The sequence below is a fragment of the Marmota marmota genome, unplaced genomic scaffold (assembly GCF_001458135.2).
Source record: "Marmota marmota marmota unplaced genomic scaffold, marMar, whole genome shotgun sequence".
Lineage (NCBI taxonomy): Eukaryota > Metazoa > Chordata > Mammalia > Rodentia > Sciuridae > Marmota > Marmota marmota.
The window spans coordinates 26,010,271-26,036,102 of NW_026000241.1; the positions used below are offsets into that span (position 1 = coordinate 26,010,271).

Genomic DNA, 25,832 nt, shown 5'->3' on the forward strand with positions numbered 1-25,832 from the left:
CCCGGGCCTGTTGGGGCTGGTGATGGAGGCGGCTGCAGGGAGCATTGAGGATCAGATGGAGGGTCCTCAGGAGCATTTCTAAATGTGCAGGGGAAGGAGGGGGACTAGGAGAAGGAGGGGACAGGAGGTGATGGATGGTCACAGCAGAAGGGCAGGGCAGGCTGATGGGTATGCACTCTTCTCTCTCACTGCTGAGGGCACAGCCTGGGCTGGGTCTCCCCAGAAAGACCCCTCTCGGGCAGGAGCTCAGGCCCACCTTCCCAGAAGCTGCACAGCAGCAGCCCATATGGAGGAATGAGCTCTAAGGCCCCCCAGGGCCATCTTAAGCCCAACGCTACTAGGCAATCCAATTAAATGGTAATTTTTTGCCTTGCAAATGGGTCCCTTTCTTCTGTTGGTTTGGTTCTCTTGCTGATTTTCTGGCTGGCATTACTTTCAGAAAAAGACCCCTGAATAGTGGCTGAGTCGCCAGGGTCTTTAAAACCTCACCGATGGCAGCTTCTGGCTACTACGGCGGTTGATTCCAAGCTAAGAAGGAAATGCAAACTTTTTTTTTAAAGGAAAAAAAAAAAGAATTAAAGTTCTGTAGGGATGTTGGGAGCCTCCACGGAGGCAGGAAGCCCTGTTCTTTCTGAGGTCTCAGGTCTTTGGATCATCCTGAGAAATGGGAGTCCTTTCAAGTTCTAACTGTAGAATGTTCCTGCTTTTTCTTTAAACACACAAATACACATATGCACACATATAGATATATGTATCTATATGCCTACACACACATATATATATATAATAATTATTAATTATCATTTGTTTAATCATTAATACTGATGACCACTCATTACCTAAGGCTTACCTCAGGCAGGGAACCATTCTGTATGCTCTATTAACATATGTCCTACAGCACCCCCATGAGGTGAATAATATTATGGTTCCATTTGGCTGATGAACAGGCTGAGGCCCCAAGAAGTTCAGCCACTTGTGCAAAATCCCCCAGGCCAAGCTGATGCAAAATGTGATTTGCCAAAATGGGCAGGCTACGGCATAGGTGCTTCCCCTCTGCATATACGACATAACCCTTCGGGCTCTTGGTCCCTCACATGCTCTATTTCCTGGTCCAAATTTTTGCCTCCTAAAGTCTGTGTTGTAATTGTGATCTTCTTCCTGGCTGAAAAATCTGGGTGCTTCCTTGAGATGGCTACAGATCCCCAGCACAGTTATGGAGAGAATATCAGGTGCCAGGCCAGCACCTCTTTGTGGTCAACGTGTATCTAGGCACTATGACAACATGGCCTCCAGAGCGTATCAGTGGAGGATGAGACACAGAGGCCCCCAACCACAGGCAGCCTCTCCTCAGGGCCCAGACACCCTCTGCCAGTGAGGAGAGCTTGGAAGCCACTCTGTGATTCCAAGTGGAAAGGTGGGCATTGTCTTCAAGGCATGACATGGCCCATGGGTGGAGGGGGATCCATGGATTTGACAGTGAGCAGGAGACAGGTAGGGAGGTCCCTAAAATCCTCCAGGTGTTTCCTAGCTGTCTGGCTAAGAGAAGATGGATGGTGAAGGAGAGACTTGAATGCAGTGTTTTAGAGGTACCCTGGAGCTCTGATGCTTAAGATTCGTGGGCCTGGATCAAGCCTGGAGGGGCCTCTCTGACAGCAGTAGCGTCTTCACTCCTGCAGGAGATTCTCTGCAAAGCTCCAGGCCACGTTCATGTTGTTTCCTTGACGGGGAGTATCTTTTCCTTTTTTCACCACCCAGCCAGGCCCTGGGAACTTAACAGTGCCTAGAAAACATTTTTTCTCCAAAAGATGAGGATCTAAAAGCTCATAACACTTGTCAGAAAATTTGATCTTCAGCCAGACTTTGCAACAGAGCTGCGAGCACCGAAGGGTAAACACAGTCACTCCAGTTCTGCTCTCACAGGTATTACGGATTGAACTGTGTGTCCCCAAAAGATATGTTACGGTCCTAACACCCAAGGCTGCAGAATGACTGCTTGGAAATAGAGTCTTTACAAAGGTAATTAAGTTTAAGTAAGGTCACTAGGGTGGACCCTAATTCAGTATGAACAGTAGCCTCATAAAATGGGGGAAATGGGGACCCCCACATTGGGAATGTGACCTGAAGACCCAAGGGAGAAGAAGGACGCAGGAAGATGGAGGGTGGCATGCACCTATAAGTCAAGAAGTGCCAAAGGCAGCCCTTGGCATCAGAAGGTATCAGAGGCAAGGGAGGATTCCCCCAGAACTTTCAGAAGGAGCAAGGCCCTGGTGGCAGCTTCAGAACTGTGGGACAATTATCTAATGTCCTCTCAAGTCCTCCAGTTTGAATTCCTTTATTATGGCAGCCCTAGGAAACGGACACCCTAGCATGCAGTAAGCATGTGCTGGAGGATCAAAGAAAGTTCTAAGGATATGCACCAGGCAAGGGTTGTTTACTGGCAAGAAATGGAGGCTTATGAAGTTATGGGCTGGTTCAAGGTGAGGGAGGCTGGGAGGGGACAGAGCAGGGATGGGAACTCAGGTCTCCTGACTCCCCACTTATCTTCCACCTCACCTGGTGCACCTCTCCTGGGAGGCTGACCTCCCTGAGTTTCAGGTTTTGATTATCTGCCTGACCACAAATGTTACTTGTCTAAAAAGAAAGCCAAGCCCGAGAATGGCTGGAATTGCACACAGACTCCTTTGTGAGGTGCACATCTCCTAGAAAGTCTTCAGGTGGCTTAATGATTATGTTTGTGGTCAATTTTCTTCCTTTTCTTATGGGGCACTTGAAATTGAACTCAGGGGCACTAGACCACTGAGCCACATCCCCAGCCCCATTTTGTACTTTACTTAGAGACAGGGTCTTCCTGAGTTGCTTAGCACCTCACTGTTGCTGAGGCTGGCTTTGAACTCATGATTCTCCCGCCTCAGCCTCCTGAGCCGCTGGGATTACAGGAGTGCACCACCGCACCCAACCTTTCTTATTTTTTAATGCTTATTTTTTTAAAAAAATAACTTTGTCCTTATTTATTTTATTTTTATGTGTTGCTGGGGATCGAACCCAATGCCTCACATGTGCTAGGCAAGTGCTCTACCACTGAGCCACCACTCCAGCCCTGTTTGTGGTCATTTTTCTGGTAGGTTAAGGGTTTCTTAAATCAGTGCAAATTCTTGAGCCCCTCAGAGAACATCTTACATCCCACCAGCCCTGCAGGGTGATGAACAGCTCCACAGGGCTGGTTGGGGCCACGCTGCCTGGAAATCTCAGGTCACACCTCCCATCGCCCTCTTCAAGAACTTGGGAACATGGCTTTTAATAATGACAAGATGTTCGTCATACGATCCAGAGGGGAACACTTGCCTGTCTACACACCTCCTCTCCTCCAGAAACTGTGAGACCCTCAGATACATTTTTCTCAGGCAACTCCATGATACAAGCATCAGTACAATTCCCATGGTACCAGTGAAGGAGCTGGGCTCAGACGATGGTTTAAAGTTTGCAAGGTCACACATCTCCTAAGTAGCACAGGCAAGATTTGCATCTGGGTTTAGGAATCCCCCTAAACCCTGGTAACATGGTTGCAAGGTTTGGATTTGGGTCTACAAAACCCTCTAAACCCCAGTGACATTGTTGCTAGGGGCAACTGAAGGAGGCAGCGTCAGCATCCTCAGAGTGAGGACATTTCCTCTGTTCCCTTCTGCTCTTGAACACGCCTCTATATATAGCTACTCCTCTGCTTTCTACCTTTCCACCCGGAGTTCACCCCACTCCCTTTTTGTGCAAAGAGGTCATTGGTTAGACAACTTCCCAAGAAGCACACCAACTGCAAACCTGGTAGGTGGGCACCCTGCCCAGGCCTGGTGGGCAGATATTTCTGCTTCCCTCATTCATTCTTGCTACCTCCTGGTACCTGACCATTTGTCCCCAATCAGCCCTAATTAGGGAAGGAAAAGGAGCTACTCTCTGAACGATTCGTAGGTGGGCGTTTGGCTGCCTGCCTTTTTTTTTTTTTAAATTCCTGTCTACCCACTTATTCTGAAGGCATCTGACAGGGATGCCACTCTGGTGAAGGTGGCAGGAAGTTTCTTGCAGAGGAAGCAACTGCCTATCTAAAAAAAGCTCTTTGAAAAACTGCTCGACTGGGAGCTGAGCGGCAGCAGAGAATGTGTTATGGCTTCTGTTATTTATTTATATTCCCACCTACTTCCAGAAAGGATTTGAAGTCACTTACAATAAAAACAAAGCGAGATACGCGTGGAGATAGTAGAATTACAGAGAAAGGCCGGCTGAGATAACGGTTTCCAAGGCAGGGAGTGGGCAGTGCGCATCACCAAGGAGGCTGTGCCTCCCAGTGGTTAGGGTCTAGCCTCTGAGATGAACTTGTATTTCTATTTTCTCTGCTTGATTGAAAAAGGTGCAGAAATGTCCCTCTGAAGTTCTTGTGGTTTAGCTATGAGGTGTCCCCCAAAAGTTCATGTGTGAGACAAAGCAGGACTGGGGGGCATATGTTTCTGCTTCCCTCAGAGATGAGATGATTAGATCATGAAAGATGTAACCTAACCGTGGATTAATCCACTTGAATGGATTAACTGAGTGGTAACTATAGGCAGGTAGGATTTGTTGGGAGGAAGTAGGTCACTGGGGACATGCCTTTAGAGTTTCTATTTTGTCCCTGGCACCTTGTGTGCATTCTCTCTCTCTCTCTCTCTCTCTCTCTCTCTCTCTCTCTCTCTCTCTCTCTCTCCTTCCTGGCTGTCTAGTCCTGAGCCACTTTCTTCTGCCATGTCGTCCTGCCATGATATTCCGCCTCATCTTTGGCCCAATGGAGTTGGCCGACCATGGACTGAATCTCTGAAACTGAGCTGAAAATAAACTTTTCCTCCTCTAGGTTGTTCTTGTCAGGCACTTTGGACACAGCGACACAAAGCTGACTAAAACAAAAGTGCTTAGGATGATAGGCCCCACTTAACAAGATGGCATCTCTCCTCCAAAGCGGGGTGAATAGGAAAAGGCCCAAGAGGCCCAGTGGACAGTGCCTCTGCCTTGGGCCGGAAGCCAACCCTGAAACTAGGAATTGAATGCAAATAGCTTATGTGGGAGGAGATCCCAGGAAACCCAGTAGGAATCGTGGGGAAGGGTTGAGGGCAGATGGAAGTCAGTTCAGATCATCACTGGGCATTGGGGCTTGTGCTTACTGTGGAACTCTGGGAGATGGCGGAGAGAGTGCCTGAGAGCCATCCTGCCCACATGGCAAGGAGGCCGGGGTGCTCACCCACCGGCTTCTGTTGACCTGTGGTTGGGGGCAGGCTGCTCCCAGGAGTATCAGTGCCCCACACGTGAGCCACCCTAGAGCCCAGGCCACACCAGGGTGTGTTCTGGGGGGTACATGGCCTGTGTCTTGCCCCTCTGCAGATCAGAGTGGGGCCCACTTCACCTGGTTGCCACCTAAATCAGGGCCTGGGGGACTGACTAGGCCGCTCTAAGAGGAGGAGGCAAGAAGGCAGGAGGATTCTGTATTTCCATCCGCTGGGTCTCACCTTATGACCCGGCGCAAAGCCTCCTCTTTTAGGAAGACCTCCCCACTCGGGTCTCTTTTCATTTGCTGGAGAGAAAGGTTCGATGTATATCTGAAAAACAAGTACTTCCTCCTGACCAGATGCCTCCAAGGGTTCCTGCTTCCATTGTACCTTGTCAGCTGATCTCTTGGTCTCAACTGTGTGTAGGAGTTGAGAGATTCACTCCTGGAATTGAACTGTTCGGGTTCAAATCTTGCCCCTACCACCTGACTCTGAGGCCATAAGGGCAGTGGGGATGTCTGACCAGAGGTGTCAGTTTTCCCCACTATTTACAGATGATACACAGACTCCTCGAAGGGCGTTCAAGGTCCTGTAGAGCATCCTCCACCCTCACTCCCACTTCCCACTCAGCACGGCCCTGCCATTCCATGGTGCTCCACTGCCTTAGCTTCTCCATTTCAAGAGGTCCAAACATCATTCTAGTTATGTCCACTCATTTGTCAAATATCTACAGGTGCCTACGATGTGCCACACAAACCAAGAATACCCACCATGAATACAACACGTGCCAAAACGCCTTGGAAAAAATCCAAGGACCTCAGACATCTCCACCAGCACATCCTAGACCAGCCAACTAAGTCCTCCCACGTTGTCATCTCACCTCCCCCTCGCCCCCTTCTTGATTTCGTAACTGTAGTGAAAGACCTTTCTCATAGAATAGTAGGGAGTACAGGGGACCACGCACCCAGGGGGGCTCCTCGACTCTACTCTTCCAGGCCCCCACTTGGGTTTATACACACATATCCGCTCCCCAAAGCCAGACCCTGGCCCAGGAAATGGCCCCAGTCATCTTGGTTGGATTTTATAGCTGGATTGGTGTTTTTAAAAGACTGATCCCATACCCACTCTGGGCTCCCTCTGAGTTCTGTATAGGTGTTTACATGACACCCGTAATTCTTTGCTGGCTTGATTTATTTCCTTCACTAGACCAAAGTCCCTGAGAGCAGTGACAGATAGTTCATGTAGCCCATGCCTGGCATACAAGTGGGCATTTAGGAAATGTTCAGTCAATGCTTTTTCTTTTTTTGTAGTGCCAGGGACTGAACCTGGGGCCTTCTGCGTGCTAGGCAAGCTCTCTCCCACACCTATTACTGCTTCTTCTTCTTCTTTTTTTTTCCATTACTGCTTCTTGAGCAAAATGCATGCATGACTAATGGAACTGGGGAAATACCCATCTACTCATAACTGTCTGAAGACCACCACCTGCAAAGATATGGCCACTGTGCAGCCCCATTCGGCTGACATGCAAGTCCTGGGATGTTCCTACCAGGCCCAGGGCAGAGTGTGTGTGAGGGTCTGTGCCTACACTCCCAGCGGCTCGGGGCAGGAGCGGCTCTTACCGTGGTGTATTTACCCAGCTGGCAGAGTGAGGGGAAGGTTTCCTGGTGAGCTTTCCGGATCTTCTCTGTGAGGTCGTCCAGCTCCGCTGTCATCTCATAGTTCTCTGTACATTCCTGCTTCGAGGGCTCCTTCTTCTTCTTGTTCCTGTCATTCCTGACAGCTGGAAATGAGAGACAGGGCGAATCAGAGATCACTTCAATGCTGGGCCTGGGCTGCCTGGGCCAGGAGGTTTCATCGGATACTTGGAATGGGAACAGAAGGGAGAGGTGGGATACGGACGTCCCTGGGGAAAGGGGGCTGCGCAGCCGGGGGCCTGGACAGACAGCGAGGACTGTACATCTGTGTGTGCACCCGCCAGCTCTTAGGGAAAGCTCAGGACACCTGGAAAGCTGAGCCTTGGCTAGTGTGAGAGAACTTTCTGTGTGGACTGAATTCCTTGAAGCAAAAAAGATTCTTCCAAGAGTGCTGCTCCCAGCTCCAGAGGGGACGCCCTGAGAGACATCACGAGGGCCCCTCTCTTGCCAGGGAGTAAAGTCCTTGAACGAAGCCCCTGTGGCTTCACAGCTGGTATTCCCCAGCCCAGCAGCTGGGTGTCTTTGCTTTCCAGCTTTCTGACCGAATAATCGCTTTTGAAGAGATGTGTCTTAAGAATGATAAAACGATGGTTTTTATCTTCTCATGTTTTTCTGCTTGCAACATTTTCTTTAATAACATTATAAATAACAAAAGACAATATGGTTTTTTTTTTTTTTTGGTGGAGGGGACCAGGGATTGAACCCAGGGGCACTCAACCACTGAGCTTCATCCCCAGCCTTATTGTGTAATTTTTTTTTTTTAGAGACAGGGTCTCCCTGAGTTGCCTAGTGCCTCATGGTTGCCAAGACTGGCTTAGAACTCACGATCCACCTGCCTCAGCCTCCTGAGCCGCTGGGATTACAGGCGTGCACCACTGTGCCCGGCTTAATGTTATTTGAAAGGAGTATGGAACGCTCAGCCTGTAAACCCATCCATTCGTTCACCTGTTCATTCACAGATGCTCCGTTCCAGGGCCCACCTGGCCTGCTGCACCTCAGCATGGCCGCCTCAGCTCCTGCACAGACGGGCTCAGGCCCAGGGGCTGTGGAAGCCTGTGCTTCTTCCCACAGCTCAGGCCTCTCAGATGACGGCAAATCAGAGTGTAACTCAACGCCCAGCCCCTGGCTAGGATCTCCTGGGGAAGGAAACTGAAACCCAGGGAGGCAGACAGGTGAAACCAGAACATGCAATCCCCTCCGGGGAGTCCATGTTCCCTGGGGACCCAGGGGTGCCAGGCTGGATTCTGCCTGGCTGTGTCTGCCACCACTGTGACCTGGGAATCTATGCTGCAAAATGACCCAGGGCATAATCTGATCTGCCCTAAGAGGATTTGGTCCTGGGTTGCCCACGCAAGGACATGCCAGCCATTTGAGAACTAGCAGGCCTCTGGGTCCACGCTGGGAGAGTAGAAGAAAGACAGGGAGAGAGGAGAAAAGGTAAAAGGAAAGAGGGAGTTGGAAAGGAAGACAGAGAAAAGGGGAGGTGAATGGCACTGGGACATTAGAGCCCAGGAGGAAGGGCAGTCGGGGAGGAGAGGGCTTGGCTTGGATATCTTGAAGACTTTCCTGGCAGCTTTATCTCCAGAATTGCATTTAATCCCCTTATCAGGCAAGCAATTTTAAACCCATTCTGCTGGTAAAGAAACTGAGTCCAAGGAGGCTGAGGATTGTGTGCATGTTTATGTGACCAATAAGTCACTTGGACTGACTTATTCCCAAGGAAGGGACCTGTTTGAGGAGAACATGGTTCCTAGTATTGTGTTTCCCCTAAGACCCTGAAACAACACTATCCTAGTCACTGGAGGGAGGGGGAGGACTGGGTACTCGGTCTCAACTGTACTCTTTTCCAGTGACCAGACCCTTCCCAAGACAGAAGCTTCCTAAGCTGATGGGTGAAATCTTCCAAATACGTGGCTTTTGCAGCTACTTTGGTGTAGGAGGCAGGGCAAAAGGGCGTCATATAGGATTTCAAGGCAGGAAGAAAATAAAGAATATAGTAGGCAAAAAAGATACAGTGAGAGGGCACGGGCAGCTTGTGGTGGCAGAGATGCCCCCGTGGTGCTTCTAGGGAGGGGTTGGGGGGTAAGGCTGAGGCTATGCCACAATCAAATCTAAGCTACAAAGATATTTTGCAAGCAGAGTCCCAAGGAAAAGTTTGGCAGTTCCTCCCAAAGTGACGCAGTTATCGTATTGAACCAGTAATTCCTAGGTTCGACCCAAGAGAACTAAAAATAGATGTCCACGTCAAACTTGAACACGACTGTTCACAGCGACATTGTGTATAATAGCTCAAAAGTGGAAGCAACCCAAATGTCCATCAAACCATCAGTGGATAAACAAAATGTGGTCTAGCTATAAAATGGAGCATTATCTGTCATCAAAAAGGAACGAAGTATTGACACGTGTTACAACACAGACGGACCCGGAAAATATTGTGCTGAGTGGAGGAGCCAATCACAAGGGGCCACATGTTGTATGATTCTATTTTTAGAATCAGAATAAGCAAATCCACAGACCCGATAGTGGACTCGTGGTCACCAAGGGCTGGGATGGGGGACAGGGATAAGGAGTGAGCACTGATGGGTATGGGGTTTCTCTTTGAGGAGATGAAAATGTTCCAGCCTTTGAAGGTCATATAATTTTGTGAATACACTACACCGAATTGGATACTTTAAAATGATCAGTGTTCCCAGTGGCTTGGGAGGCTGAGGCAGGAGGACCGTGAGTTCAAAGCCAGCCTCAGCAAAAGTGAGGTGCTGAGCAACTCAGTGAGACCCTGTCTCTAAATAAAATACAAAATAGGGCTGGGGAATGGCCATCAAACAAGCACCCTGACATTACCCACAGCCCCAGCCCAGTAGGTGTGTGGGCCTGTGTTCCAGCCGACTCCGCCTCACTCCCCCACTCCCCAAAACTTACTTGAATAAACATACCTCTACCTTGCAGGGAGGGGACACTCTGAGCTGTCACCATGGGGCATCTGAACCAAACCAAAAGCAAGAGGCCAGGTCATGTAGAAAGGGGGCCTTGGTGAGGTGCAGTGGGGCACAAACTCCCTGGGTTGTGTGGTGACAGCATCCGCCATTTGCAAGACATCAGCTGCAAAGCTGGATCACCTTCTTCTGTAATTTAGGGTCCAAATGGGAGCATCCTCAGCAGCTGGTTGCCAGAGACCAGTGCATAACCTCAGGTCACCTTCCAGACCCCTCTCATCCTCCATAAGCTGTATCCCACTATGGCTGCCTGCCTGTCTAAGGACTCCCGGGACCCCAGAATCTCTCCCACACTGTAACTTGAAGCTATGCTCCATGAAGCTTCCTAAGCTGATGGGAAAATCTTCCAAACATGTGGCTTTGGCCGCTACTTTGCTCCATGGTTTTAAACTATGGTGGAAGACAGATGTGGCATTTGGACCAGGCATGGGGGTGACTACCAAGGAATAGCAGAATCAAGGATGCCGTGCACAGGAAGCCATGAGGCCCTGGAGACGGGGGCTCTGACCAGCTGTTGGGGATGGTTGGCCCCTCTGAGGCCTCCAGGTCAGGAGCTCCTGGGGCGGGGAAGGGCAAGGGCTTTCCACCTTGTTGGCCACCAGTGAGGGTCAGGGGTGACGCAGGTGCCGGAGGGGAAGCCCGAGATCTGCAGCAAGTGCCAGCTCCACGGCTCACCACCTGGGGTGGAGCCCAGAGGCGTCACCACCTCTCCCAGGCCCTCGTCCCTGATGGCAGATGCACCCCCCCTGAGCTGCTCGGGTGTGGTGCTAGAGGAGACAGAGGAAGTGTCCAGGAAAGGTTTATGAGGGCTGGTTATGCAGGAAGAACTTACAGCCCTTCCTTGTAGGAATGGGTGGGCCTGATCACGGAGAACCTGGGGGGTTAGCGTGAGGCCCGTGGCATCAGGGGCGGGGGAGACTCTCGGTAAGAAATGATGCCCACAGCACTAGGAACCAGCCCGGGTGTCCATCAGTGGATGAGCGGATAGAGAAAATGTGGTGTACAGACACACATGAAGTTTTCTCCAGCCATAAAGAAATATGAAATTAGGTCATTTGCTGGACAATGGATGGAATGAGACCATCATGTTAAGCGAAATAAGCCAAACTCAGGACAAGGGTCACATGTGTTCTCTCAGATGTGGAAGCTGGAGAGAAAAAGAGAAAAGGGGGTGGGGGAGTGGAACTTATGAAAGTCAGCTCTAGAGGCCTCAGAGGGGCCAACCATCCCCAACAGAAAGAAGAAAGTGACCGGGGGAGGGAGGGGAAGAGGGAGAGGGGAAATATTGTTATATATTGTGGGCTTGTATGGATATGTAACAATAAACCCCCATCATTACGTGCAGCTATCATGCACCAATAAAAAGTGGAAAGTGGAAAAAATAAAAAAGGAAATGATGCTTTCAGAGGAGCTCTCTGTAGTGACATCAAATGAGCAGATGGTCTCCTCTGTTCCTCCACGGTTCTATTTGTTCATACAATGGATGTTTACTGAGCACCTACTGCTGCAGGGGTGAAATAACAAGCAACACAGGATGGCTCCAGCTGCCGGGGAGCTCTTTTATGGCGGGAGACAGACATTACTCATAAAGTACTATTGGTGCCACTATTATTACATATCCTGTGATTCACAACCTGGAGTATTTTTTTATTAGGATATTGAAAGTGTTCATTATAAGTGTTGTAGGTTCTGCCAGGCACTTACTGAAACCCTCTGTTCATCCTAAGTCATTCACTCCCATGACAACCTGAAAGGGCAGGTGTCACCCATAGGCCTTGTTATGCAGATGGCAAGTGGGCACACAGAAAGGTGAGGAACCTTCCCAAAGGCACGCATTCTGTAAGTGATACAGCTGGTTGTGCCCTCAGCAGATGGCTCCAGGGTGCCTGCTCTTTTAAAAAAAATTTTTTTTTAGTTGCATGATAGACCCAATACCTTTATTTTTATGTGATCCTGAGGATCCAACCCTGTGCCTCCCGCATACTAGGTGAGCGCTCTGCATTCTGAGCCCCAGTGCAGCCCATGGGCTCCTTCTCTTACCCACTGTGTCTGCTACCCAGGGTGTAGTGAGTGCTGGGAGGGAGGCTACAGGGAGCCCTGCACATGTATTACTGTGGTGGTGGGGGTTCCCCATCCCAGAGGCTAGGAATGGGGGCAGGCACAGAGGGCAGTGTGGGCTCATGGGCAGGGAGCCACTGTGCCATTGATGCTGTCCTTTCTCGCTCCAGCTGTCCCTGGCTGCCACAAGCACCAACATATCCATGATGGCCTGGGGCTTGACAAGAGGCTTTCCAGCACAGTTCAACCCCCGCCCCCAGAAGAAGTGGGGAAGGAACAGGGAGGGAACGGGGAAGCAGGGTGAGGGGCCCCCACTGTCCCATCTGCATCAGAACAAGCTCTGCACGGCCCTCCCCTCCTGTTCTGTGGATGTCTGGAAGGCAAGAGCCATATTTCATGGGCCCTTTATGTGCCCAGGACCTGACATAGCACCTGGTCCACAGTGGGGCTCAAAAACTGTTTTGTGAGCTGGGTGCAGTGGCGCAGGCCTGTAATCCCAGCAGCTCAGGAGGCTGAGGCAGGAGGATCATGACTTCAAAGCCGGCCTCAGCAAAAGTGCTAAGCAACTCAGTGAGACCCTATCTCTAAGTAAAATACAAAATAGGGCTGGGGATGTGGCTCAGTGGCTGAGTGCCCCCGAATTCCATCCCCAGTACAAAAAAAAAAAAAAAAAAAAAAGAGAGAGAGAGAGAGAAAAAAAACCCACACTCTCTTGTGAACCACAAAGGGACATGTAGCTAGATGTGGAGTGCTACCCGCGGTCAGAGACTGTGCAGCAGGTCAGAGCTCACCTGAGCCTCCTACTTTCAGAAATTAAAGGCTTCCCGATCACCTTAGGGGCTGCCGAGGGCTCACTAACTGCTCTCCACCCCCGCAGCAGTGGTCAGGATCACCCCCAGGGTCATGAATGTGATTTATACACCTGAAAGAACCCGGCCTGATGTTTGCAAAGCGCTTCTTGGACTAAAGGTGCTCCATAAAATATCAAGCATTCTCCTTGTGAGGGGCTAAGTGCTACAAATCAGATTTGGTGGCATAAAAGTAACATATTTATGATCCACTATCATATTGCAAATGAAATGAATGTAATAAAAGTGTCACTTACACAAATACCTCTGATGTACGGATCTCGACCTATGAATATGAAAACAGACACCCAAGCACTTTTATTTGAATGTCTAATCATGGAAATAAATGAAGTCGTGTTCATTTTAATGTGTGCACTTGTGCATGTATCTGGAATATTGATTTCTATGCACACAATAAAAATTTAATGTAGGAAACATGCAAAAAGATGTGGATCTCACTTGGACTCAGGAAGAGAGGAAAACAAGGCTTCACTAAAAATTTCTTGGTGTCAAAAAAAAAAAAAAGAAAGAAAGAAAAGAAAAAGAAAATATAATCAATGGTGCTTTTTTTTTTTTGTCCATAAAGTATTTTATATTCAGTTTAGGAAAGGGCGCATAATGGTCTATTTATTCTCACTTGAAAATTAAAGCCTGAAATTTGCCCATCTCAACTCCTTAGCTCCTTGCTAACTACAAGAATAATGGGTCACAGTTGGTGATTGGAAGCTATCGGCTTGATGCGAGTGGGGGAGGGCCAGTAGCTAACATATTGATAGATGCAAGAGGAAGCACAAAAATACAGTTGTATCTTAGTTTAAAGTCGGAAAACATCATGCTAAGCCAAAGAAGCCAATCCCATAAAACCAGAGACCAAATGTTCTCTCTAATATGCAGATGCTAATTCACAATGGGCTAATTGTCCATTTTTGCAAGGTGAGGGATCTGTTGTTTGGAGGCTCCTATTATTATTATTATCATTATTATTTGGCACTAGGGAGTGAATCCAGGGGCTGGGGGTGGGGCACTAGGGAAGAAAAGTTACCTTATATTAGGTAGAGGGAAGTGATGGGAGGGGATGGGAGGGGATGTGGGGCTAGGAATAACAGTAGAATGAAACAGACATTATTACTGTATGTATATATGTGACTGCATGGCCAATATGATTCTGCAACATGTACACTCAGAAAAATGAGAAATTATATCCCATCTATGTATGATATATCAAAGTGCATAAATGCATTCTACTGTCATGTATAACTAATTAAAACAAATTAAAAAATTTAAAAAGAACCAAGGAAGTAAAAAAAAAAAAAAAACAACTTTCTGAAATAATTATGTAAATGAACCACCATGGAACTGAAGGCAGGTGGGTCTATCCCTAATTGCTGCAGACATACATTTCCCATAATTTGAGGATTTGGGGATTGGCGCTCAAGTCATAAACACAGCAGGTCCCTGCAGTGAAGGTGGGGAGGGGAGTGGGGAGTGATTACCCCCCACACCCTGCTAGCTATATCAGACTCTCCTTGAAAGTAGAGATTGTCTCTTCCTTAATACAGCCCCTGCCATGGTTATGCTAGTCGGGATTCCAACAAACACCCAGAGAAAGAAGGCCAGAGAGAAAGAGGCTGTGGCTCTATGTTCTCAACACTAACAAGACAGGTGCCTTTGGGAGCAGCCTGAGGGCAGGAAACCCAAGAGTGTGTGTCAAAGGAATAAAGTCCTTTCATTCCTTGGGACCTTGATTTCAGGGTTTGCGAGACAGAGATGGAATAGCTCCAAGCCTGCAACATGGCCAGGCGTGTGCAAGGACTTGCAAAGGTGACACAGGGCCCTGTGGGGCCGCAAAGTTCAAGGGATGACCTGGCCCCCGAGGTGTCAGTGAGCAAGCAAGCAGGGAGAATACTTAGAATTTTTATAGACTAAGAAATATTCAAGTCTCGGGGGAAATAGTCTGGACATAGCATTTGGAGAGTTTAACAAGGATCTTCTAGCCCAGCTCGGCTTCGTAAAGTTATTCAAAGCAGTTACGGAAAATCCCTGAAATATCTGAATGTGCAGATGCCAAACGCTTCCTTTCAGTTCAAGTGGTGTGCTATATAGATGGAATGTTCAAACAATTCTAAACACATTTCTCATTCATGGGTGGCTTTTGGATATAGAGATTCTGCCTCTATTTGGAAGTTGAGTGTTCCAGATACTCGTTTCTGCTTCTGTCTAGGCTGGGGCAGGCAGCTCTGCTCTGGACATATTCCTTTCAGGCAGGCCAGCGTGGTGCCCATTCTTGCAAGGTGAGGGATCTGTTGTTTGGAAGCTCCCTTTGTTATTTTTTTTATAATTTTTTTTTTTGCACTGCAAAGTGAATCCAGGGGCACTTAACCACTGAGCCACATCCCCAGCCCTTTTTTTTTTTTTTGTATTTTATTTAGAGACAGGTTCTCCCTGAGTTACTTAGGGTCTTACTAAGTTGCTAAGGCTGGCTTTGAACTCGAGACCCTCCTGCCTCAGCCTCCCAAGCCATTGGGATTACAGGTATGTGCCACCATGCCCGGAAGAAGGCTCCCTTTTAAATGACATATTCTTTTCTATGAACATATGAGCTATAGAAAATATTTTCAGGTCAACCATAGAGATGAGGCAAAATAAAATATTCCAGAATGATGTGCAAAAGCAGGAGCTGGGTGGCTCAGCGGTAGAGTGCTCACCTTGCAAGTGCGAAGCCCTGGGTTTGATCCTCAGCACCACATAAAAATAAATAAATAAAATAAAGGTATTGTGTCCAACTACAACTAAAAATTAAATATTTTTTTAATAAAGCAAAAAAAACCAACCAAACAAAAACAAAAATCAGGAGCTGGTAATGTGTACCTGGGAAATTGCACACACTCTCAGGTGCTTTTCTTCAAAATCAGCAGTACTTGGCCTGGATCCTCTCAGCAACAGGCCACTCTTGACATTGGCTTTTCCTAAGTCCTGCCCACAGGCGGCAGACCTGTCTGTAGCTTCGTGTTTGTAACAAAAATTACCCAAAGTGAGACAGGCAGAGTGGTGAACTCCTATAATCCCAGCGACTCAAGAGGCTGAGGCAGGAGAATTGCAAGTTCAAGGACAGCCTCAGAAATTTAGCAAGGCCCTAAGCAAGTTATCGAGACCCTATCTCAAAATAAAAAAAAATAATAATAAATTGGGTTGGGGATGTAGCTCAGTGGTTAAGCATCCCTGGGTTCAATCCCCAGCACCAAAACAAAACAAAACAAAGCAAAACAAAAAAAACAGTAAAAATGAATTAGCCAATGTAGATAAGGGCTGAGACGAAGACCTTGATTAATGGTACAAACCTCAACGATGGTAAATGGAAATTTAAGACCATGGTGCTGGCCCCTCTGCTTTTTAATCTGGAGTCAATTTACACATGTACTCCACAATCAATTCACCGTGTTTTAAAGCCTTCCAAACAAGAAAGGGAGTCCAACACCCACTTTACACCATTTTCACAGGCAGGAACTTCTTTGCTGTGTTAAGCTGAAGTTCACCTTTGCTGCGACCTCATCTGCCCTCATGTCTCTGAAATGCTGTTTTGTGGGTCTTTTAACTTTTGGGGAAGAAAAGGCAGGCAGTCTCAGATTCAGGAATCAATAATCTTAAAAGAGGGTAAAAAGTTGCCAGGCACACACATACATCCATTTATGTTTCTTTCATGGAGTGGTCTACTCTGCCTTTGAGAAACAGTATCTGATCTGATAGGGGGCGGAAGGGTAAAAAGAAATTTCCTGAAGCAGATGGTTCCAGATAAACCGGTATCTTGTTTTTGTGTCATGTATGTTCTTTATAGCAAGTTATGGGCTTCTAAATATTAAACAATAATATCTATCCTGATCAATTCTAATGACTACATTTTTCATTTCCTACTGTCCTCTAAACCCAATTAATTTTCAGCAAATAAGCTGATGTTTTCCCCTGACATTCTCATCATACTTTTTTCTCTTAAAATATTTTTAAAAAAATTTTTATAGACATGATTTTTTTCTAAGCTGGGAAAAATTCTGGGAAGCAGAAATTCGGAGAGACCATGAGGAGGAGAGCCTAGTTATTTCAACTAAGACTGTCCTACACCAACCTGGAGCCAGACTACCCGTAAGACTGGGAAAGACCTTGGGCATGGGTGGTAGAGTTGCCTACCCAAATGGTAACTGACCACAGACTCATAAGAGAGCCCAGCAAGCCCAGAAGTTCAGTCCATGTGACCCATGGTCTTGTGAGCAATGATGACTGCTTATTGTTTCAAAGCCACTGAGCTTTGGGGTGATCTGTTACACAGCTATAACTGATTGATACAGTCTGTGTGAAGAGTGGTTTCACACAAGAGCGGCACACACCCACATGCTTTTCACCACATAGGATATTTGAATCAATGGTTGCCTTTGTTCAGTTGTTAAGAAAATAATTTGTCACTCCTGCAATTCAAAGTTTCAAATCAGGCCCAAATCAATTACCACCCACAGAGATAATGTTCTCTGTAGATCTTAAACCAAATGAAAGGAACACTGGACATGTGGAAAGGAGACAGTGGTAGAATTCCAAAGGCCTGCATTTTACCTCCCTATTTATGAACTGGGCAAACTCACAATAGTCTCCTAAAGTCTCTGAGCCTCAGTTTTCTCATTTAAAAAGTGAGGACATTAATTTTTGCCCAACATAGGATTCTCATATATATATATTTAGGTATATAAATGACTGCAACACAATGTAATATATTCAAAAATAACTGGAGTCCTATATCAATTCATTTATTCAATGAATAATTATTGAGTCCTAGAGCTACTGAAGATAGCGAATCAAATAAGGAATGAATTTTTCTCATGATAAATGAAAATAATAATAAAGAGAATGCTCTCGACATATCATATAAACACAAGTTTAATGTACATGAATTGTACCAAAATGTGAAAATGTTAAGGCAGCAGTGGAAGAAGAAATATGGAAACAAAAAAGATTTTTAAAAGAGGAGGAAAGAGGAGGAAAGAAGAAAATGAGGGAAGTGAGGAGGAAAGAATTTTTGTCCAGATTGAGACCAATGCTACAGGCTGGTGTCATCCTATTGGAGATAAAGGGGAACACAAAGCATAGCTAAATCAGTTTTTGATTTTTCAATTCTCTCTTTTTTTAAAAAAAATATTGTTTTAGTTGTCAATGGACCTTTATTTTATTTGTATGTGGTGCTAAGAATTGAATTTAGTGCCTCACACACACTAGGCAAGCATTCTACCATTGAGCTACAACATCAGCCCTCAATGGGTTCATCTCTTAGGGCAGGATTCTGTATCTGAACTTGGCTGAGTAAATAGACGTGACCATGGTTACCTCCTTGGGCTTCAAAATTTTACAAACTGCTTGACACATTTGATGAATCTCTTCATGAGCTATCCATGTGTCAAGAAGGCATTTGAAAGAGATACACGAATGGCCTGCAAGTTTTCCGGATATTTGGCAAATACCCTATTTAGGATATTAATGTGGAGAATTTCTTGTCAAATAAATTTTAGAAATAGGAATCATTAGAGAAATGGTCTACATGTGGATATGTGAGTGTCCATATTACATATTTTGTTGAAATGAAAAAAAATTAAAAACCCTCACTTTACAGCATTTCAAATGGTTCATGCCTGCTGTATACCCAAGCTATTCTCAACAAGGTTCTTGAAGGTTATCCTAAAGGTCTTCAGAATCATCAAGTATAGTTCTTTGGTATAACTCTTGCTCCAAACACATTCTGTTGAGTTTATATTTTAGAGAACTGTTAATTGATGTATTAAATATAGGCTAGCCCACTCTTGGATTTTTCAATTAACCATAAGTTTTTCATTAATAATGATGAATCTGAAGTATATTTTTTTTAAAAAAAATTGTTTTTTCCCAATACATCTATCTGTCTGGCCATCTATCTATCTGTCCACACATTTATAAATTCATGTGTCCATTTATCCAGTCCTTCTGTCAGCCATTCATTTAATCATCCATCTGTCCATCCTTCCATCCACCCAGTTGTTCATCCATCTGTACCACTTTTTCATCTATCAATCTGCCCATCCATCCATTCTTGGTCCATCCATCCATCCCTCTATGCACTTATTTACTTCTTCTTCTGTTTAAAAAGTTAGGAACACTTACACTGTGTCTGGTACTGTGACCAATGTTAAATAAATAAATGAGGGTACTGTTTTAAGAAACTTGCATTCTAGTGAAGGTAAAGTCACCTAAACAAATAATTGCTGTGTGCTCAGCTATATGCCAAAGGGAGATATTCATCCACTGATTCAGGTAACAGGTGTGGAAAAAAAAAAAAACCTAAGGAGAAGTTTATGAGATGGAACTTAGACCACTGAGCTGATGGTTTAGCCTGTGGGGTCTTGAGCTCTGTTCCTTATAGGAGTGTGCAGGTCTTATTCACTCCGTATCCTTGGTGCATAGGGCAGTGTCTTTCCCATACGGGATACTCAACTGCATTTCTCAAACAAGTAGAGCTTGGAGCAGGAGAAATTCCAGGTGAAGAGAGCAAGGTGTGCAAAGGGTTAGGGGTCAGAAACAGCATGGTTACCTGATGGAAATTAGCTGTGGGATGGCCTCAGAGAATGGGGTCTCACTAGGGGAGGGGGAGGCAAAAAGGGGAGGGAAGAACATTCTGGATGTGAGAGATGGGAGTAAATAACCCAAGAATAACAGTATCACATTGGAAAGAGATGGGGGTGGCTGGTCTGACTAAAGGAAACAGTGGGAACCGGGGCCTGGTAGGGAGAAAAGAAAGGTAAATTAAAAATAAATAAATAAATAAAAAAGGTAAATAAAATCAAAAGGTAAATTAAAAAAAAGGTAAATAAAAAAATCCATGTGGCAATTCCAGAGGTTGTTAGAGAGATGGCACTGTGAATTTGGCCAGAGAACAGCTCTTCAATTAAATCATTTAGGAGTCCAGCCCTGAAAGATGACCATGAAGTCATAAGAGGGGATTGATAATGCCTGAGAGAAGAGAGAGGTGGGGGCAGGTATCAGGAACTGACCTTTGGGAGTGGCCAGTAGTTTGGTGGACATGGAAACAGGATACTGTGATGGGAACAAACGGAGAATGGACAGGAATCTGAATAATAAAGAACCAGAGAAATCAGAAGAGAAAAGAATCCGAAGTAGCAGCAGCCGTCTGGCCAAGTGTCCACTGCTGGTCAGAAAGAATGAAGAGGGAGCAAAGTTCACTGGTTTTGGCAATGGAGAAAGTCGTGACTTTTCAAGAGAAGATTCAAACCAGAGCACTAAGAATGTGAGCCAGACTGAGGGGTGAAGAAGGTTAAGAGGAGGCCAGAGAAAGTCCTTCAAAAATCAACCTAGCCAATAAACTGAAGTCGAAGCACTTGAAAACATGGTTTTCTGTAATCAAACCTGTAAGAGGTCAGTAAAACCACCCATGTTTACAAACACCCACGAGGATATATGATTCTGACATGGCTACTTTGCAGAGGCTCCCTGCAGGGTCAGTCTAGAGCCGTGAGATCTCAGAAGATGCATTCACTGAAGAGCTGTCTGCACATATCCAAGGCCAGCCACAGGCTGGACGGTGGGAGTGCTCTCCAGGGTGCAGACAGAAGCAGAGCAAATCTGCAGGCCTGGAGGAAAGTGCTGCAAGGAGTCGGGGTGGGGGCCTTGCAGTTCCAGCTTGAGGCTGGACCACAGCTGGAGGTTCACGTGTGCTCTGTGAACGCGGCCAAGTTCATCGTGGTTGATGCTGGTAGTGATATTATGAGAAGGGTTAGTTTGTTCTTGATGAAGAGATGATTGGGGTAGAGAGATCACCAAGTTCACTGCTAGAAGTTGAAGGTGAAAGAAGAGGGATGTTGGAATTAGGGGGGAGCCAAGGGGAAGGGACAGAGTAAGGGATGCCAGGCGGGCATCCTATTTCCATCCTGCACAGTGATGACCAAAGATAGAGGTGCAGATGGACAGGGTTCCCAGTGCTGTGTGCTTACAAGTGGACTTGTGTGATATGTGCCATGGATAACTGGTGTCTGAGTCTCACACTCAGAAGTGACTGTCTGCCGGCAGAGCCTTTGGAAAAGTCCACTTATGACTAGAATGGTCACCCTGGGAAGCGATCTTCTAATTGTTGCCTTCTAGGAATTACCTCGATGTGAAAGAGACTCAGCATTTGGAACTTGATGCAGAAGCTGCCACTGGGTGACAGGTCTGATGTGGACAACACTAGGGATACAGCAGCAATCAAAGTCAAAGTCCCTGCTTTCATGGAAATGCATGGGTGCCAATGTGCATGGGGGAGGGAGAGTGGAAGCAAAGGCCAGATGGGGGACCTTACCTGCAGGATTCCCATGACAAAATATTAACAGCTCCTTCCCTTAGTCTTGGAAACGCAAAGATGGGAGGAATTCCAACCCACTGTGGAAATTCAAACTCCAAACATCTCTCTGTCACAGCTTCTCAAATCACTAAGTGGATATATGACCCAGACTTCTCGCACGTCTACCTCAGCAACCATGCCTCCTGGGAACTTCCTCACTGTGCTGTGCTAAGTGCTTACCATATATTATCTCATTTAATGACACAGCAACTCTCTGTGTGGTAGATGGTACTATTCTAAGTTACACATGAAAAAAAAAAAAAAAGCTGACCTTAAAAGCCAGTCATGTATAGGGGCAGGATTTGAACTCAAGTCTATCGAATTCTGAAACTAGATAGTGTTCCTGAAATAATTCTTAAAACTTTATTCTTTTTTCAAAAGATTAGTGTTCCTAACAAGAATGTAATAAGGACTGTAGCTAAGGAATTCCTCTACTTGCTCTTGGCTGTCCTGAATGCCACTGTGGGGTCACTCTCAGGCCACATGTGTTACTCAAAGAAAATGTTAGAAAAAAGAACTGGGCAGAAATAAGCCACGCCCCCTAAGTCAGTCGGAGCACTTGAAGTGTTGGCCAGAATCTTAAGACAACTGAGCCTTCCCCCGAGGGAACCTACCAGTTTCTCAAATATAAATACATCATCCCCAATTGCCCCGTCTGTAAAGGATTGCTGAATCCTATTTAGTGCACAAAAATCCTCTTACTGTCCTATAGAACTTTACTTCTCAGGTATTTATTCCTCCAGAGAGTCATTTGGAAAAGAAATAAAGCCATCTTTACCATTCTCTGCATAGCTTACAGCCACATACTTGGATGTCTGACATGAACACAGAATCCAGCTTCTATCCCTGGGAATGCTTCAGCAAGGGGTCAAAAAAGCTCAAGAAGACCAAGAAATAACACACACAACGTTCCTGCCAGAGCTTCACAATTCCCTTCCCGTGCCCTTCCTTTGCCCTTCCTCTAACACCCACACCCAACGCAGAACATGCTTTCCCCCCATTTTTAATCAAAAAGACATCTGCTAATGCCTTCTAAGGTGGAGAGAGAGGAGGCTCCGAGACTCCACAGAGAGGAAAGGCAGTGCCCAGAACAGAAAGTAATGGAACCAGATTCCAGCATCCTGTGGCCACCTATTTACTAGTCCATAGTAGTGGGGGGTGGAAAATCCATACCAGACAGCATTTAAGTCTCGCAGGAAAAACTGGGGTACATATACAGAAGTCCTGGTCTGCAGCAACCCGCTCTAAATGTGATCAGCAATATTGATGGAGTACCACTATGTTCCAGGCACTATTCTAGGCCCTGGGGACAAACAATCTACTCAACCTCTTGACATTCATTTCCTTCTGGAGGAAGGCAGACAATAAATGAATACACATCCAACATTACGTCTGATATTGGTGGGTCCAATAACGGTAAGAAGAGAAATGGTACAGGAGAAAGGGGTGTGGATGGGGGTTGGGCCATTGGGGGTGGTCATGAATTGTGGGCAAGGGAGATGTCTGCAAGGGCAGGTGAGGGGTAAGGACAGTTGGCCTTTATACCTGTGAGCTCACATTTGCAGGCTCAACCAACCACAGATGGAAACAATTTTTAAACAACCACATCTGTACTGAACATGTACAGGACTATTTTTCCTGTCATTATTGCTTAAGTAATACAATCAAATAACTATTTGCACAGCATTTACATTGAATTATGTATTGAAGTAATCTAGAGATGATTAAAAGTAAACAGGGTGGTTTGCATAGATCCTGTGCAAACACTGCACCATTTTGTATGGGGAAGTTGAACATTCTTGGATTTTGGTATCTGCAGGGGGGCCTGGAATCAGCTCCCAGAGGATGCCCAGAAAGCTACAGTATCTATCGATTGAGATCTACTGTATGGTGGATATCAAGGAGCAGAAAGGATTATACTGGGAAAAACAGCTTTCCATAAATTACATATATGAGCTAGAGTGGCTGTCTGTCAATTTAGTTATTCATTCACTCATGAACTTTACTTGCATATTCATAGTGACCAATGCTATCCTGTGCCCGGCACTGCAGTGTACGCTGTTAACAGTGAAGGAGGTGAACGTGGTTGCTCATGGAGTCATAGCTAGACCTGGGAATGGAGACTTTCCCCCTAAAATATTGCTCACGTAGAAATATATTAGGCTTTGAGGGCCTTCATGGTCTCTGTCACAACCTTTCAACTCTGATCTGTGGAGTGCAAAAGGAGCCAGGACTCTCTTGACAAATGCATTGTGTCCCCCCAAAACTTTCAAACCATGGGTTGGATTTGACCCATGGACTGCCAGTTGCCAGTCTGTATGTTAAAGAATATCATTAATTGTTAAAAAAATTATCTGTGCAATAAATCCAAGTTAGGGAAGAGAGTAAATTTAATAAAAAAGGAAAAAGAGGGGCTGGCGTTGAGGCTCAGTGGTAGGACTCTCGCCTCGCATGTGTGAAGCCCTGAGTTTGATCCTCAGCACCACATAAAAATAAATAAATAAAATAAAGGTACTATGTCCAACTACAACTAAAAAATAAATATTAAAAAGAGGAAAAAGATACTCATCACTATTCCCCCATGTGTGTTTTTCATTTTATTTCCATTATCATTTTTTTTCTGCACTGCAATGGGGACCCACCCTCAGCTCCCCCCAGACATTTTCTGCTGGAAAATCCCCTTTCCCCAGTCCTGACAATGGTCTGCAGTATTTCCAGACCCCTGGTCCCAGGTAGATGTGGATGCTCCTCACCCAACCACACACACATGGATGTATCTTTACCCCGGGGACATTTATGGGGGAGCGTGATAGCAGATGATGTATGACATGGGCTTCTGCCCCATCAGAGAAGAGGGGAGGAGGTTTACCAGAGAATTCTTCATAGGGGAAGGAACATTTAAGCTGAGCAGCAGAAAATGAGTAAAAGAAAGAATATTCTAGGCTGAAGGAAAAGCACGAGTCAAGATCGTGGTAACAAAGAAGGTCAGAGAGCTGAGGCTGCAGAGCTGTTTCAGAGATGGGGGGGGATGACAAAGCTTAGCCTCCAAACCTGCCAGGTTGCAGTGAGGACCCAATGACAATTCCTACAAAGGCATTCAGCACGTGTGTACCAAACACCAGAGAGGACAGACGATAAGGCTGAGGGAGCATTGACACAGAAGTTCTGATGAACGGGGTTTATTCATTGCTCCAAATTGTTAGGAGCGACCCTTCAGATGAGCTGGGGTCAGAGGTGGGAATTTTTCCTTCAGAAGCGTTCCAAGCCATCGCAGGACCTATTTGGTAACTTAGCCAAAAAGAACTCTCACCAATAGCGAAGCGTGATCCCTCACAGAGACAGAGAGGAAGGATGCAAGGATCCCAGGTACTCTTTAAAAATATGCTCTCTGCTACCCTGTCCATCATTCTCGGAGCGACACTTAAGACTAACGGATTGTCAGAGGCCAAGACCCCTCCATCCAATGAAAGAGACTAGATAGCCAAGAAAGTTCTTCAGATAGTAACCAAGATAGCTCTTCTCTTTACTCAAATCTTTCCTTGAAAAAGAAAATTGCAAATCACGGCAGGAAAAAAAATTACCTCCCTAAAGTTTTAAATATTTAAACACTTTTACTTTTGAAGCATTTCATAACATTCACCAAGTGAATTAGAGTTTACACAGTCTTTTGTAGGGTTTCTGTTTTTCATTTTAATCCTTCAAAACTCATAATCATACTTTACAGCATGTCATTAATATTTCTACTCCTGACAACTGGGATATTTATATTTAAAAGATGACTATTACGAAAGTCCAACTAGATACCTAGAGATCATGAGTCCCATTCATTCACCTTCCACCTTCAGTGGTCAATTCCTGGCCAACCTTATTTCCCCCCCCCCATCTCCACCTCCCCCCAGACTATTTTGGAAGCAAAGCTTAGAAATGGAGTGTTTTTATCCATAGGTATTTTCAAAAAGGTTTTCATAACTTTTATCACACCCTTGCTTCATTTTATGGGAGGGGGGAAGTCTTACCTCCCTCATGGAGATTTTAAGTAGGAACAGAGGTCAAGAGTGAGATTGACCTTCCAAAAACCTGAGAGGGGGAACCAGGCCAGGAGGGGTGGTGAACTCCAGGCTCCAGACTTCCCTGGAAACAGGCCAAACACAGGCAGGGGGACCCAGTTGTGAGCATGGTCTTCCTCCCCTTCACCAAGTCCCTTCTACTTAACAACCAAGTCACTTGTCAATAAGAGCTGCAGCCCTTCCCCACTTCATCCATTTTCATCATCCTGAGGCCCAACTAGGCATCCACTGAAGGTTGGCCAGACCTTAGGCTAGAAAGGAATGCTGGACTCTAAAATAGTATTTTTCTCATTAATTTCACCAGACTTTCTTTTCCCTGTCTAGCTTGTTCTCCTACTTACCACGGAGTCTTTTGACCAAATTCAGGATATTGCATCATGGTTGGTCAGCTCTCGTAACTGCCATTTTCAATCCTATAGACTATTTTTACTACCCTGTACCTGAACTGCCGAAGGACTCGTGGTCAGCTATGATTATTGGCCTGGACACCCCAGG

The 25,832-nt window shown here is 46.0% G+C and overlaps 1 protein-coding gene across 3 annotated transcripts in view; it reads right to left on the minus strand.

Annotated features, from left to right (window-relative positions):
* The window catches only part of Rarb (retinoic acid receptor beta), a 376,875-nt gene that overhangs the window by 21,296 nt on the left and 329,747 nt on the right, over positions 1 to 25,832 (minus strand). For all 3 annotated transcript variants that reach the window (XM_048795452.1, XM_015489560.2, XM_048795453.1), the window contains exon 4: positions 6,899 to 7,059. In XM_048795452.1, the coding sequence (XP_048651409.1) occupies positions 6,899 to 7,059 (161 nt within the window). The remainder of the gene's footprint in view (positions 1 to 6,898; positions 7,060 to 25,832) is intronic.